Here is a 16,743-nt window from a genome sequence, read left to right as displayed (position 1 = left end):
ACGCGTGTGACCGAGGCAGACGTTGATAGGGTGCTGCATGAGCCGGAACATCAGGCTGCATAGGGTTGGTCAACTTCGCTTCTAAGCGCATCAGCTCGGGAGTCGTGAAACTGATGCTTCGGTTGACGCGGAACTTTGGGCTGACCTTGTCGGAAGTAGTCCAGTTAGAAACTGCCGTGGGATTGGACTGGCTTGTAAATGAGTCACGATTCGCTGAATCATAATGTTCGTAACTGCTGCGGGACATTTGTTCGGAAGGCGGTTGTGCATGACAAGCAGAAGCTGAGCGCTGATGCTGAACCGGTAGACCAGGCGTTTGCATTGCTTGACCAGTAAACATGGGGAAAGGCACACCAGAGTGCCAATAGGATTGCGCGTGATCCTTCAAATGAGTTTGATCTGCCATCGCTGGATGCATGACAGGATGATACGGGGTTTTGCTGAACTGATTCATATTAAATGCTTGGCTTTGTATCAGGGGAGAGAAATAATATGGCGAGTTCGTGGCTTGTTGTGTTAGATGCATTCTTGCCTGTGCTTCCGACGATACCGGATGCCATGGGATCCCCATTTGAGGTAATGTGGTATTGTTATCCAACTAAACGAGATGAAACGAGAGAAGAAAGTTTCTGAACCAGAACCACGAGAAAAATGAGCGAATGGTTGCAAACTTGGACCAGGTAACACCCTGGTTCAATTGTTGACCCGATTAAGAGGCGCGTACCTGATCGGATTGAGAGAAATACGCTGAATCCTGAACTTTAGTTGCCATAACGTAACAAACGACTTGTTTGCTCAACTGCCTACCGGGATCCCTAGTCCATAAAGACTTCTATTCTAGAGTCTTACAGCGATGGGCTGGTGTCGGTGCCAAGCTCCCATCGAATTCCACAACCTCAGATAAATGCAAACCATAAGTGGGGGGATATGAGTTGAGTCTGAACAAGTCATCCCCGGAAAGAAAGCAAGAGGACAAACAACGCGATGACCAAATCCCAGATAAGAAATTACCCATATCGATGATGTCCGAAATTAACAAGAGCTGTCCGAGCAACGAGGAGACAGTGACAGGTTTTCGACTGAGTTTTGTTGCGAAAAGTTTGCGTGCCTCACGAAGCAGGACAGGTAGATAATACGCATTATCAGTAAGTTGTACTTTATGCGTCTTTCATTGAGAGAACAACCGGTGTACGCCAATTTCAAGACACAGAGGGGTGGTATTAGTGCATTTTAGGGCATGTGTGCGTAGGAGTCTACGGTGTCTACCGAATTAAAAGGATGATTATAGACGCATGAAAAGTACGAAATAGGTTGCTTCGAGATAACGCCGGTACTTGAAACTTGACAGTGTCATATCATATAAGGTTTTCAAAACTACGTGCGAAGAGAGCCACACGAAGACCCTCCACCATCTCAGTTTGACGGTATTGTCTTTTATTTTGAGTAAACATGTCACATCCAACATAGGGTGATAAACAGAATCACCATGATCAAATGAACACTAGACACGCGTTCCTATTCTGAGAAACGTGATTTACTGTGACAGAACCAACTCAAAGAGTAGGCAGAAGATAGTTAGACAGATTAAGAAAATTAGGCACTGGAGGGGTCGTTGATGAATAAGACACGAGACCTTATGCAAATTGTAAAAGGGAATGTGATGTGTAAATGAAATGGCCGTACTATAGAGGAATAGGTTGTCACGAATCTCACCTGATATGGTAGAAAGAACATCCATTGTTGTCCACTAGCCTCCGAACCCAAGCTGTAGAATCCAGGTTGAACGACTACATTGGATGAGGGTGGTGGTGGTCCAGATGTAGTGGGATCGGATCGATCGCCCTCTGGGCCTGGATGCGACTGCATACCGGAGACCGGTACAGACGATTTCGATGCCGCTGGTGTAGGGTGAAGTTGTTGTGGGTATTCAGTTGCAGTGGTGGATGGGTAGGCGGGAATAGAGGAGTCGAGTTTAGGGTTGAATGGCTTTACTGATCCATCTTCGTAGTGGGTTGTTCGGGCCGGCTGAGATAAGACCGTTGATATCTCACTGGACGTGTTGTTGTAAGGTCGGGTGGAGTCATCTGCTGTGTCGACACTAGTAACAAAATTGCTCATCACAGATGAGCTAAGGGAAGCTGTGTACGTATCGTGGGGCAGGTAGGATGATGTTGTAGTCGCTGGGACGTGTTGACTGATTGGCACCTGCTGCTGCGGAACAAACGGTTGTGGCCAATATGCAGAGGGAGTATAGTGGGATGATGGTTGGTTTAGAGTCTGCTGTGGCATAAAATAGGCGCAAACATATCCGGGAGGGGGCATGCAGGGATTGTGCAACTGATACTGTCTCAAAGGTCCCGTACTCAAGGACTGACGCATGGCCGCTGTATCGGGCTCTGTATCGGGTTGATGCGAAGTTTGATAGGGAGCTAAAGCATCAGAGCAGACGTCACCAGGCATAGCAGATAACTGTTGAGTAGGTTGCCTCTGTACCAGAGTAGACGCCTGTTGAGCGTTTGGATGCGGTTGAGAAAAGAAAGGTAATAAATGCTGATTGGACGGACAAAAAGTGGCCGCTGCGGCGGCCGCTGTTGCAGCTGCTGCGGCAGCAACTGCTGCTGCCGCGGCTGCTCGACGGCGTTCCTCCGCAGGACACTGTGGGCAGCTATTAAAACTGCTCACATGAGGGTGATCTGAGGAAGGACAATATGGGAAGTAGTACTCAGGGAAGACGGGGACCCCAGATGGAGGATAGACGACAGACGATGAACAAGGAGATGCGAAGCCAGAGGAACCAGGAGGTAATGTGTGATGATCTCCTTGTCTTAATGGTGATTGGAACATTTGTCCGGGGTTCAGAGTGGTAAATTGTGGTGGACCTAGTGGCGTAACACCTGGATGACTGTGCAGAGCCTGTTGACCTAACAGTCCCTGAGGGTGATCAAAACTGGCAGGAAAGTATTTGACTGGCCTATGATCGGTGGAATCGGGTTGCTGACCTACTGGTACAGCTGCATCGGCACGATCAGACTGAACAGGTACACTCTTCTTCTCGTCCATTGGAGTTGCCTGGATGATTGCATCCGCGGACTCATAAGCTCGAGTAGTGTACAACTGGTGAGCAACCCCGTTTGCGTTTATCCTACACACACTATGCGCCGTGTGCTTGTCTCGCGTAGCTCTATTGCTGATGTGGTCATTCAAGACTGCTGCTGTCCTTGCTGCGGAAGCATTATTGCCATTGGAAACAGCTGATAAACTGACTGAGGATGGGTCAAACTCCGCTGTTGTGTGAGCTTTTGGTCTGGAAGACAACCCCGGGCCGGAGCGTATCCACCGGCCATGACACTCTCCGTGAACTGCCTCATTGCTACCCAAATTGGCGCTCAGTTCGTCAACCGAGTAGGATGAGCTTTCCTCTTCACGATATCCATTGATCACCCGGCCACGGCCTTTGACTTCTGAGAGACGATCTTCATCAAGCTGCTCCGTATCATCTACATCTGATTGGGATGGTCGTGAGTTGTCCTGTACATAATTGCGCTCAAACAGTCGGGAGTAACCACCAGCCTTTCCACCGCTCCGACTTGACAAGGATTCGGGAAGCATTCGAACCGATGGAACCTCGAAGATCGATGCAGCTGAGTGGAAAAAAACAGAGCACATAATAAGTCCAGAAATGCGACAATATGATCTCACCATACCGTTTCCATTCGCTTTCGCTACCGTTAGCTCATTCAAGCCACATCCCGTTCCATGTTCATTTCATATAAAGTTCTATGGCTCTTATGCAATATATATATATATATACTTATAAGATGCAAGTAAGACACACACGTGGCTACATCGTATCACCCAGTAATCAGATTCGTCTGTACAACGACGGTCGAAGACAGTCACTTTTAGCACCGTTGTGGGCTTAACACCCCAAGAAAACTGCTGACTGTCCATCGCGAAGCAGAGTTGGTAGACTGGTGGTCAACCGAATAGTCGCTCTATCTCAATACCCGACAATTCAACAGGCGACCGGGTCCTGCTGGACACCAGTGCCGAGGCGCCTATAGATTCTGGCAAAGATACCACCTAGAACCAGCACTATTCACTTCCAAGGTGGTCAACACTGTCCATATCAAAGACTATGGTTAGGATGACAAGGCCCTGGTCATTCACCAGTGCTGACACACAATGTTCAACAAACAATACCGACTTCCACACCCGTTTTTTTACATCAGGCAAATAAAACTTTTCGCCATCAGTCGGTCAACCACAGAGATTCGAGTTATTGATAGACACTAGTGGTCGTTGGCTTGTTCGCTGAGCTTGGCAATTTGATTGATGGTTGTTGATAACCACTAACCCACCGCTACACCACTACGGTACCCAATAACGCATTGATGATGTCACCTCGATTGGTGATGAAACGTTTGCAATCAAAATGCCCAGCTCAGCGAACAAGCCAACAACCATCCATGCTACCTGAGCTTCTAACATTTTCCTCTATAGATAGACACTAATTTTGTTGCAAACACTCTATTCCGTGCACATACACATATTCTAGGCTCTGCCTCTTTTCACCTAACCGCCCTTTCTCCTACCGCAGCGTAGATTTTGACATTTATCCCACATTTCGTGATCATTCGTTTTATGCTGGTAATTCAACGGCCACTTGTGATGATTCAACAGAAAAGCTGCAGTTGTACTTTCCTCCCGATTTTCTTAGACATGGTTTTTCGACTTCCACCCTCGTGCAAAAACAGAAATAGCTGGTTGTTTTTTTTGTAGCCACTCTTTATGGATGAAAAATTATACTATCTGTCAAAGAAGTAACTTTCAGAGACCTGACAGCACCATGCTAGGAACTGTTCTGACTCCCGTTTTAGATAGGTTCACGCTGATCTGATCTGGTTTATCCATTACTACCATCCAATGGTTCTATTTATATTCTCACCGGTGTTGATAATCGACCCAAGGCAACACCCATCCGTGAGATCACTGGTCAAATAGTTTGTGGGAAAACTTGTGGAATACTGGGTGTCAATTTTTACAATTCCTATAACCATCGCCAATGGTCGTAATTTCTCAGTCTTATTCCAACCCGTTCCGAGAGTTATATCAGTTGTTGGGAAGTGATCATTTCACAGCCAGTGTTCATCACCCCGATAACGATGGCCCTGAAAAACACATTCATTACCAAATAAATGCTGCCATCACGACGTTGACCTTCACTGCACATTGGTTGCTGGGTGTTCTTTTTGGAGTGCGCAACATCGTCAAGAAAGATCAGGGCCGCCCACCTGCGGAACTGGTAGTTGGCACTAGCCCCAAGTTACTTGGAGAGACGGTACTAAAACTAGGTGAACTCAATCTCGAATTCTTCGCTCACCATTTGAAGCAGCATATTCGCAAATACACAAAGATATCCAGCCGCGCGCTTTCGTTTTCGCCCACGATGATCCTGTTTTCAGGCCTCTACAATCATCATATGGTATTACTTACAAGGCTATGTATTAGTCGTCCAGACAAACACGGTTAATGGTCATGACTATCGACCCGATTCTCTCGGTACTGACCGTTCGGAAGTTGCATAATTCCATCCCTGGCGACTATTTTTACTGATCCACCTTTCACAATACCTAATACTCAAGTCCTTCGTAGTTAATTTATGTCACGCACCGAAAACAATCACGCCTCGGCCGTATTGTTAAGCCACCTAGAAGTTATGTTCCTTTACGACCAATGTTTATCCAGCACTGCCACTGGGCAAAGAACCATCATGTTTTCTTTCGTCTCTCCTACTGTTGATTTTCCGCCTATTGCACTGCATATACATATATATATATATGTATATATATATATATATATATATATATATGTATATATATATGTGCATGCGTGCGGTAGCATGCTCCGTACATCTACTCCGCCACTCTTATTGTTACTCAGGCCTGGACTCCGTTATTAATCGATTGTGGTTCCGTATGACTGGATCGATGATCACCGGTGTAAGGACGTCTGGTCGCAATCACTCCTATCGTGGCCAACTGGCTCTCCGGAAATTTAAAACCATAGAAACCACATGTGCATGTGAATTTTATTGCTAGACTTTGATCGCTTATTATCATCCGTCGTTACGGGACCAGTGTGTTGGTCTTAGGTTCCCTGTATAACTGCTCAGCTCGATGGGATTCGGACGCGCAACATTCAGAACCCGCATGGTTTTCGTTGTTACTTATACCTTCCATAGTTCAGATGGAACACGGTCTCAACATGATCTTAAATCACCTGCATAAAATCCATCATATTTTTAGACCTAGGAAGCATATTTTTGATCACAATATCATCCTCATTTCAGTTGGTCCCGTGTAAAGACTAATGGGAGAGAGATACCATTTGGTGCACAAACATGTCTGACTAGCTTGCCTTGCCAAAATGAACATGAGAAACTGGACACGAGTGGTGCACGTCATCAGAGTCAAGTAAAGCATGCAAAAAAGAACGCCTAAATCACTCTTTCGCTAAAACAAGCAGGTGATTACTGATATTGGTGCTGAGTCTTACGTCACCAACCTTTAGCAAATCTATGTAAAGGTGCCAAAACGCATAAACTAGAAAAAAATTGATCCACGAATTGATCAAATCCGGAAGGCAGTGTCTGGTTAGGCAAAGAGGAAAGATTACGCTATGGGCGACCTTGTCACTCCATTACCGTAATTTGACCACTACTGATCTGAAACAACATCCAAGTCTAGACGGAACATACAACACAAATGCTCCCAGTTTTAAACCCAAGGTTCAGAACTAAAGACTACCCACCGTACGCACCGGCAATAGATAAAACACTCCAAAGAAACAAATAAAAATCCTTGTTCTATAAAACTGGCAGCTCATGCGATGACCTCAGACGGAGTGGTGTGGCCTAATGACCACTGAGTGATCTCACTTAACCAGGGTCGGGCGTAGAAAAACTAGGTTGAGGGGCAAACCAAAGGAGAAACGTGCGTCAAATTATCGTTATCGGTTCGGTTTGTTCTGATATTCAGTTTCTACCCATAACAACCGTTCAGACATATCGCCTTGAAAAGTGAACCTCTGATGTGGCTAAGATGGGAAGTATGGAGGCCATCGATGTCCGATAGTTATGAGTAGTCTAGTCAAAGCATCAATCGAAGCGAGTAAGTAACTCTGTGCAAAACAGTGAAGAAATTGCATGAGATGCAGACGGCAAAAGTATCATAAATGGACGTTGTGGACATTGACCATAGCAAACACCCTTCTTACTATCGATGACCAGAAACGTACGGATTTGACTATTTCGGACCGTTTCTTTAGACCAAGTCACCAAAATATTCATGAAAATCAAAACACTCACTATCCGGTAAACAAGCCAACTGCGCAGTTGGTAAAGAACTGGCAAAGTACGGTGTTCTCATCGCATTTCGTGCGCTGATACGTTTGGAAGGTGGTAACTGCAACAGTTGTGCCGCCAGGGCCTCTGAATGTGGAGCCTGGTTCAACCGAGGAATGACACGATGCAACGGTCGACTGGGGTACCACTGCAAACGACGATGCTTTGTACTTGTTGATGAACCACCAGACTCGGCCACCTTGGAAGAGTCATCCGACTTATCCGATCCACTGCCACCTCGTGTACCTCCAGCGCTTAGGCTGCTTCGAGAATGTTCATGACGTAGTTGTTGTGATTTGGGAGTCTGTACACCCGAGACATTTTCCTCCAAGTGCCCCAGGAGCATTTTGTATTTCGGAAGCTTGGATACTCCACGCCATGTGGTTTCTGAGGGAGTGCCCATGATCTAAAATGCGTTGGATATGTGGATATAAAGATGAGTGATAAATATTCTATTAAAAATTACCACAGAAGACAGAAAAATAGGTGAAATGAATACGAACAACATAAAACCCGTGCTTCATACTGGAATAACGGTTACGTTTAAGCTTAGTTTCCAGTCTGATCCTTCCAAGCTAGCATTTTCAGCAGAGGAACAACCAACGGTACACGGAGTGAAACTCAAAGCAAGTCGAAAAGCCCATGTACGGCGCATCGTATTAAAAGTGCGAATCACGGTAACATAATGGAAACTCAGACACCCTTTGGACACGCCAGTGGCAACCGGCATCCAGCGGGTACTGGAACATGGTCGGCTGTTGGGTCTATAATTTCGACCAATCACGCATGAATTAGGCTTGTTGGCCATTGCAGTGCCTAATTGTGAGAGATACGGTAGTTTGGCCTCGGGTTTCGCCCAGCATAAACACATACTACAATCAAAGCAGAAATACTTAGCTACCAAGCGGCGAGTCACTCCCTGTAACCCAAGCGGCCTGACAGAACCACCAAATTGGAATGTGCGAATAGTACAGAACTGAAGAGTGTGAAAGCAAATGAGTGGACAATATTTCATCGACAAAAAGAATACAAAGTCAAGTGGTAATGGAGCTCAGCAGCACAACACTTCTGACCACTGGTAGGGTTGTCCCAGTTGCGTGTCTAGAATGTCTGTCAAAGAGCTTTGATCAACCTAATGAATAGTGCTACGTCAGGAACCTAATGACGCCGTTTAAAGGTGGGAGGATACCTGCGGTTTGAGCTATATTAGACAACCGAACGGCCAGTTAATGTTACTGTTTAGTGACTGGTTTTATCACTGGACTGGCGTTGGGTTACAGTGGTTTTATCCTCAATCGAGCTACATCAATGGAAAATGTGTGGAATGGTTGGGTGCCCATGTTTATATACGCATAGCCAGCTAGGACTGACCCTCGATTGTGACTGATTTTTTCATATGAGGTACAATTGGATGGCTCGGCAAATTGCATTTTAATTGGCTTGTGTACGCGAGTTCTCTCACCTCCGTTAGTTGGCACTTCAATGAAGCTCATAGAAAAGATCTAAACACCAACTTCAGGGATAAAACAATCAAGCAGATAGTCCTTCCATACCTCAGGAGAATAGGGAAATCTACAGCAATATAACTACATCAAAGAGGAAGCATGGCAGGCCGCAAACTGATGACCATCTGAAGTAAACCGATTTCAACGCCGCAGAAAACTGACCAAGGCAGCAGCAACAGCACAGTATACCAAATCAAATTTAACAAGCCTCATGATGTACAAACAGAATTCAGACTACGTACGTGGATAAGAAAACACAGTGCGGCAAACAGAACAAATGATCCGTTGCCGTTGATCTCTGCGCGAGAATCAAAGAAGCCAATCCGATTTGGAAAACGGAAAACCTTGATACGCGGAGATATATAACTTTTAGCACTCTTGGACGGATTAAATAAATCTTCACGCTGAGTTGGTCCCAATATACATATTATTATTTACAAACACTCAACCAAAACAACTGAACGAGGCTGAATGTGCAACGAAGGAACCGAAAAACCGAAATCCTCTAAAAGCCGAAGCTCACTCGAGTGTCGATCAATGAACGGGTTTCGAAGAGGACAATGTCAATGAACAAATGGAGGTCAGCCAACCAGAATGCAAGCTAACGAGTCATTAAACGTCCCTACCTGTGCATACAGCCAATCACAATCAACGGTGCATCCGGTACGGCTGGCTACCCGTGCGTTTGTAAACACATGCACGCAACTGCTCAGCGCATTTCCATGGACGCACCACTCCGCCCCTCACTGACGATGTCATCTCCAGTGGGGCTAGAAAATTTTCAAACTAAATGTCTAGTATAAAGAAAACCAGTGGCCAACTATACAACCCGACATACAATTTTTGGCTTTCGTTGACAAAACTGTTGAGGAGACTTGAGATAAACGACAGTCAGCTTACACCGACGTCCATGAATCATAGCGGCATCCAGCGAGGTTGGTCTTCCGCAGTGATTAGCAGTACAACTCTGGATAGAACAGAATTACCAACGCACCGAAATGCTTACTACTTACGTCAGCCTCACCTGTATTTAGCACTGTCTCGCTAAAAGTTGCAAGTCCGATGGTGCAAATTACAAACGCGAATGCGATGGGCGGAAACATTTTGAGCTCATATGTTTTCCAAAGGTTGTTAACAGAGTTCCAGACACGGACGGTGATGCTCTAAAAACGTTTGAAACCTCACTCAGACAAGTGCCTTGTGTTCTGTGCCCACTCCTAGGCCCCTGTGTAAAATACCCCGTATGTAGCCGAGTGTCTACTGTCCGGGTGGCAGTAGTCAGAAGTTAAAAACTTTCCGGTGGGCATACAGTTGTGGACCTTTTTGGCGCGCATCAGTTAACGGAATGCACACGGCTGATTGTAACATCTTCGAGAAGAATACACCTTTAGGACTACACAACGATAGATTATTATCCAACTATACATTGATGACCACCTCGAACAGCGACGAAAAGTGTGACAGAAATTGCCACGCTCAGTGGACAATTCAACCTGGAAATAGACTATCTGGAATGTAGTGACGAAATTCTTCACAAAATTTACTTCCAATATGAACATTGAAGGGTAATCGTTGATGGGCTGATGAATGGATTGAGTTTTCGTCATATTTTTCCCCCGACACGGGTCAAGACAAGTAACTACTGTGACAGAAGCTTCAGAGTACCCTAGAATAAACCCTACAGACAGGCGACTGGTCACTTGACTGTAGAGTCGAGAAACACAAGCGAAAGCGGCATCCGCATCGTACAAAAGACCACTCTCAAACACAAACGGATTCAAATAGGTGCACCAGTGAGTCCAATTAGTGAACGCCCGCGACTACTAGCAGTCATTCGCTCAAGAATTCTTGACCATATACGAGACGGTGGGTTCGCACGAAGGTAGTGTTGTAGTGAACTAGTAGTCCCAATGAATCATTTCATATTTCTGTGTGTACTAATCCGAAAGACTTGGACTAGAACTCCGTTCACCCGGTGGTGATGCGATAAGAAAACGCTCAATCGAAAAGTAAATCTCAGCCAGCCGAAGGTTAATCAATAAGACAAAACGAGAAGCTGAGTATGATGGAATGGGGAGAACTAGGGTGCTTCCCTAACAATCCCACAGACGTTGCTTTATCCGCAAAAGGGCACAACCGGAGGAAAATAGGATTATTGCGATTTTTAATTAGAAAGGCGAAATAGATGTATGGGATGGTGGTGGTGAGTTTGGCTTGCTGCATTGAGTCGATTGCCATCACTCTCTGTCAACCAATTTCTTTAGGCACGGTGACGAGGTGGGAGAGAGAGAGTGAGAGAGAAATAGGCCAAAATGAGAACCAAAAAACTCGAAAAATCGTTGGTAACTATTATTGGAAATCCGACTATGGTGTGATTCAATTACCCGCTCACAGTTTAACCTGGCGCTGGGGAACGCGTGAGTGAGGACGAACTAAGCAAAAATGGAAGGCGAAGCCTGTCCAAGAGTCAGTTGAGCAGCGACTTAGAAGCTGATGCAATCGAGGCCTAGTGAACCATTGCTTTGTTCCTATCTGTCTGAACACTACGGTCCGAATAAGTTGGAGTTTCGACAAAAACTCAGTGAGGTGTGTGGCGCACTGAGTGGGAGATAATAGAATATAGTTGTGGATGGATGTCAGATTATAAGTCAAGAAAATGACCTCAAAATTTGACTAAAGTGGTTGAACGAGAGAGTGGCGAGGGCAACGTGTGATGAAACACAGTAGAGCAGGTGAGGAATGAAGAGGAACTTACACGAAAAATTTTATCCAGCTGATCGACTGCATCTTTTGAGCCTGGAAAAGTGGCCACCCCGGAAACCATCTCCGTGAAAATACAGCCGACACCCCTAGATGTAAGGAAAATAAGGATGAGGACGATGGTGTACGGCAGCAGAAGCAAATAGATTCCGAGGATAGGACTAATTTGGCCGATAAGCAGAGACGGCCTTTCCCAAAACAGAGATATTAGATTTAAAACTATATTCACCACCTTTTTCATGCTAGGAACCCAATTACGTCCGGATATCAATGGGGGTAGAGACCCTTTGTACAATATCGATAGTATATAGATGACAGCGTTTGTTCTCAGAAGACTCATACTGTTCCGCGAAGGACGACATAGCAAGTTCCGTTGGATTGGACAGGTCGGAATAAGTCACGACAAATAGAACAAGGCAACATGGTAAACGTTTCTGTGGATTTTAAAATTGTGTCACAAACTATCAACCCGGGGTAAAGATATTAGAATGCATAATTAAGAGGTGTGAAGTAGAGTTTTGTAGGAAAGCAGATATCCAGCATCCGAAGCGGATCCGACGGTCAGCAGTGCCCGAAGCATTGAATACCTGGGTATAATTCGTAGACCATGAGAGATTTGAGCAGAGATGATGGGGTGTTACTTGCAAGCCACCGATACCGACGTAGAATTGAAGGAATAAGGTGGGTCGGCAACCGCACACAGATCTGTTGCCTAGTCCCCAGTAAACCTGAACATGATGGCCCGGCAGCATGCAGGACACTAAATAGTTGTCTATTAGAGAAGTGTCGGTCTCATGCGCCATCATAATTTCGGTAGAGTTTTATCCCATACCTCACAGAAACAGCGAAGCGTTAAAACTTCTTTGGTATAAAATGCGGTTGTTGGCCCCCTATTTACAGAGTATAGTTAAATACACAGCGTCCCAAGGAGAGAATGACTTTGACCAGTCCCAAAGGTGTGTATATAATTTGTACGAAGACATGAGCCACCAGATTTGAGGTGTTGATCGATTCACACGAGAGATCCTCGTTAGGACATCTCATGAATGCTAAGAAGCAAGCGTAAGGCACATTTGTCGTTCGGCGTTATTCCCATCAAACCTCGATCAAACCACGTACTTGGGCATCATATTGACTAAAGAGACTATATTTGTTTGAAGAACTGTGGAACAAAAACTATCGGTGAGAACTGCCTTACGCGATGAAGTCCACGTGATATCTCCTCTGTATGGTTAGAAACTTTGCAAGTTATGGCTGCCAATCCATGTCACTGGCGATATTGTTGTTAGTTTCTATCCAGATTGCCTGAATGAGTGTCTGGAGGTGTAGGTCCGTTGGAGTGATTGTAGTAAGCTAGCACTAAGTCTTTTTGCGTCCTTTTTTTATTCTTTTCTTCACAATAAGTCTTTCAAAGAAACTGTGGTTGGATGGCAGTGTCGAACAATGTTGTACTGTCAATGATAATGATGATGACGAGTGTTTCATCTCGCTACAATTTACTCGACAACCGCTCCTCCAAGAGAAGGAGAGACAGCGGAGCTCGCTAAGGAGAGGGTTGTCACATGGTAAGAAGACGGACAGTACGACTGATACCGTACAGCCATCAGAAATTGACTTGCTATTGCCTAGCTGATGTATGCACATGTAGGCCACGCACCCGATTGTCTATCGACCAGGCATGAATCACCAAATGCCTGGACGGTCAAACAACATCCACGGCTTGTCAGAGCAAGCAGCTACCCTGTCCCCCAGATGTGCGTCTAAAAATTCGCACGGAAGCCAAGCAGAGCATAAAGCAGTAGGAGATGAGAATTCATCGACTCATGTCCAAATAATATGAGTGTGAAGATAACATGCTTGCTGTATATTCACAGTGAGACCAGGTATTCATAGACGACCGTTTCATAGATGAGCTTCCGCTCGTCAAAGCGGAAGACCCGGAGAATTAATGTACAGACGAAAGCACCCACTCGCTTGAATTTTGAGGGGATTGACAAACCGGTCACGTGATAACGTCACTCATAGCTGGAGGATATCTCATCGAGAGACCGGCAGTAATGGCGCGCCGCGAAAATTATATACTATCTTTCAAGACTATATGTGTGATTCCAAATGTATAGAACAAAGAGAAAATCATCCAACGAAATGATGAAACTCACCAGGAGAAAATTCTATGACTAATCTTGTCACTGAAAAATAAGATCTGTAATCTCAACCCTAAAACATTGAAATTCTGCAAATAGCTGAAAGACGTAGCTGCCAAATGTACTCGAGGGGGCGACAAACAGTGGAAAACAGAAAAATAACTGGAACAAAAAAAACAGAGATTTCGGGCCCTAGGTTGTCTGTTGGATGATCGAAACAGACTTTACAAAGAGAACTTTGACAGACGTGGGAAAGGACAAAAATTATTTCATTCGTTGCCTTAGCTAACCGAACCACTCCTAACCCTAAGTCATTGCTTTTTGTGCATCACATGAGAGCTCGTCTCAAAGTAACCACAGAATGACCATATCAATTCATCAAACAATGTGAAACTAAGGTCTAGGCTTTGGAATCGGTCAGCTGTTCAATCCGGGCGGGACACATGTCATCCACAGTATAGTCTGAATGCTTACTCCTCTCAACTGTGGAGCAGTCGAAATCCCGTCTTGTTTACAGGAAAACATCTCTAACTTAGCGGCATACCAACTTGGGTGACCACCGTATGGTTGAGATACTGGACTATCAGTTCCACGACCAAGATTCGAAGCCCACCTGGAGGACTTTCAGTAGGCTTTTATCCTGATAATCTGTTCACATTCTGTTTGGGAAATTAAGAGGAGGAAAAGAAAATCGTTTACACCTACACAATGCCCAGACAACTAGCCAGGTTTCCGAGGCGGAACTTGAACAAAGGATTGATACAAACGTGTCCACGTTTGTTTTACTCAACATACAACGCAGAGAAAGAGAAATCCTGGTCTTTCAAGAACCGAATTTCACAAATATGGGAAGTTCAGGGGTTAAGGGACATTCCAAACATTTGGCGATCACTGGTACCGAATTTGAGAAATCCGATGTGGCGCGTGTGATTTACATTGCATAGCCCGCCTTCACATAGGAACAGCAAACACTGAGCCACATCCCACAGTATTTAGACGAGTGTTTCAGGTAGTAGTATACAAAGGAAGTTCATAAGCGCAACCTGGCTGGTATAGAGAGGGCAAGAAAATGCGTCACCTTCACTAGGTCCCAAACTAGACTATTGCCGTTCGGTACTCTCGATGCTTTCTGTTCATTGCTAATGAGATCATCGTGGTGGGTCCTGTACTTTTCGAATGTATCTGTCTTTCCGGGGAGGGGGGGAGACTGCCCACCTATTCGCGCGATGGATAAGATACACGTCTACCACAAGGCTTTTTGATCATTTCCATTTCCAGTGCACCGTAGGTAAAACGAAGACGATTCCCACATGAGAAATAGGTGTTTCCGGACAACCAGCAGGTAAACCGGAGGTGGAAAACACGGTGAGCATTGAATGTTGTCAATATGGAGGCTAACCGATGCTAGTGGTGCTCATGCTGTCAGTTATTATCCAGATTGTCCAACTGGCTATTGGCATATCGGATGTTTGTAGTAGGATATCTTAAGATTCCCATTTTTCCTTATATTTTAACCCTCTATTCAAATAAATTAACCTGGTTTAATGCCAGCAAAAGCACCAGTGCTCCTATTTGGTGTTGCTGAAATTGACGACGATAATTTTCGCGACCATTTATCAGTTTTCCTCTGCTAGTGAGTGTGTCCAGGAAACACTGACTAGTAAACATGAGTCTTCTCGAGCTCTTCGGTCGGCTGGAAAAGTCCGACGCTCTAGGAATAAACCTGAGGAGGATAGGCGTGAAAATTTAGCCGGTTCACCGGCTGTTAACTACGTACCAAAGGTACATTGGTTCAACTTCTACATTTTCGGTCACCGGAAGCTGGAAGCGTGGGTCACACAGCCAAGCACTAGAGGTGATGGCATTATCAGTTGCTGTGTATTACATATTGCTCGAGGGGGACGGGAAACTGGGCAGCTGTGTACTGAAGGCGGAAGCTTTGACGCACCAGAACTACTGGTTGCGTGATTGAGCCAGTGTCAATAAGCAGTGGTGTGTCCCAAGGTCTCTATCTAGGAAAGCGGCAGTTGTCGACCGGACTAAGTTTACTGGTCAGTGTTTTCACACTTTGATACCAGGTCATGCACTGTACACCTCTTGGTCGCTTTCATTCAGCACAGGACTGGACGAAAAGAGCTCTTCGAGGCAGATAGTCCTCTGGCATACGAAGTACATGTCCTAACCAGCGTAATTTATGAGGCGTAATTAGCTCATCCATCACAGGGAAATTTCATTTTCCTAAAACCATCTGGCGTACCTCAGCATTGCTATTACGATGTTTACAACAGAGCAGACCAATGATTTGGACACCAATGGTCAAACACTGACAGCTTCCATACGTCTTCTGGGCGTAGCGGTCGAGTTTCTGACCCATAAAGCATTATGGATAGCCCCACCGTAGAGTATACCCTACCCTTGAAAAACGGACATCGCGTTGATATCATAGGAGTTAAAGGTTGAAAAACGCTGTCTAATAATGATCGTTCAGCTATAGCACACTTCTGGTGCCTATTTGCCATGCCACCCGGGGTAAGTACGAGGGCTGAGATTTTGCAAAGCTGCCCAAGTCTAGACAGTGGCAGTCAACGTGCAGGGGTTGGGTGCGGACCACGAACCTTGTAGCCGGTAAGTTCGCGTGCTAACCACTGAGCAATTTGGAGCTGAAGAAAAAGGGGACCAAATAATTTTGGCGGAAGAGGAACGCTAGAGGTCGCAGGAGATGCTTCGTTGAGGCTCACACAAGAGGGAAGATAGATGCCGCAGTAAGCCCTATCCGCATCAGACGACCAAATAAGGCGGAAGAGGAACGCTAGAGGTCGCAGGAGATGCTTCGTTGAGGCTCACACAAGAGGGAAGATAGATGCCGCAGTAAGCAAGCCCCGCATCAGAGACTGAGTGGGCAGTGTTGGACATATATATATATATATAT

General features: G+C 45.4%; 2 protein-coding genes across 2 annotated transcripts in view; one reads left to right on the top strand and one right to left on the bottom strand.

Moving 5' to 3' along the window:
* T265_08916 (hypothetical protein) overlaps positions 1–16,743 on the bottom strand; it is a gene marked incomplete at both ends in the record, with an annotated part of 71,141 nt that overhangs the window by 634 nt on the left and 53,764 nt on the right. The window contains 4 exons of the mRNA XM_009174847.1: positions 3–598; positions 1,714–3,641; positions 7,370–7,811; positions 11,666–11,759. Of these exons, the coding sequence (XP_009173111.1) occupies positions 3–598; positions 1,714–3,641; positions 7,370–7,811; positions 11,666–11,759 (3,060 nt within the window). The remainder of the gene's footprint in view (positions 1–2; positions 599–1,713; positions 3,642–7,369; positions 7,812–11,665; positions 11,760–16,743) is intronic.
* Positions 14,660–16,743, top strand: part of T265_08915 (hypothetical protein) — a gene marked incomplete at both ends in the record, with an annotated part of 15,813 nt that continues 13,729 nt past the window's right edge. The window contains 2 exons of the mRNA XM_009174846.1: positions 14,660–14,740; positions 15,435–15,596. Of these exons, the coding sequence (XP_009173110.1) occupies positions 14,660–14,740; positions 15,435–15,596 (243 nt within the window). The remainder of the gene's footprint in view (positions 14,741–15,434; positions 15,597–16,743) is intronic.

Source organism: Opisthorchis viverrini (genome assembly GCF_000715545.1).
Source record: "Opisthorchis viverrini unplaced genomic scaffold opera_v5_247, whole genome shotgun sequence".
NCBI lineage: Eukaryota > Metazoa > Platyhelminthes > Trematoda > Opisthorchiida > Opisthorchiidae > Opisthorchis > Opisthorchis viverrini.
Note: the sequence above shows the minus strand (reverse complement) of the source record. Positions and strands in the feature narration are given on the sequence as shown.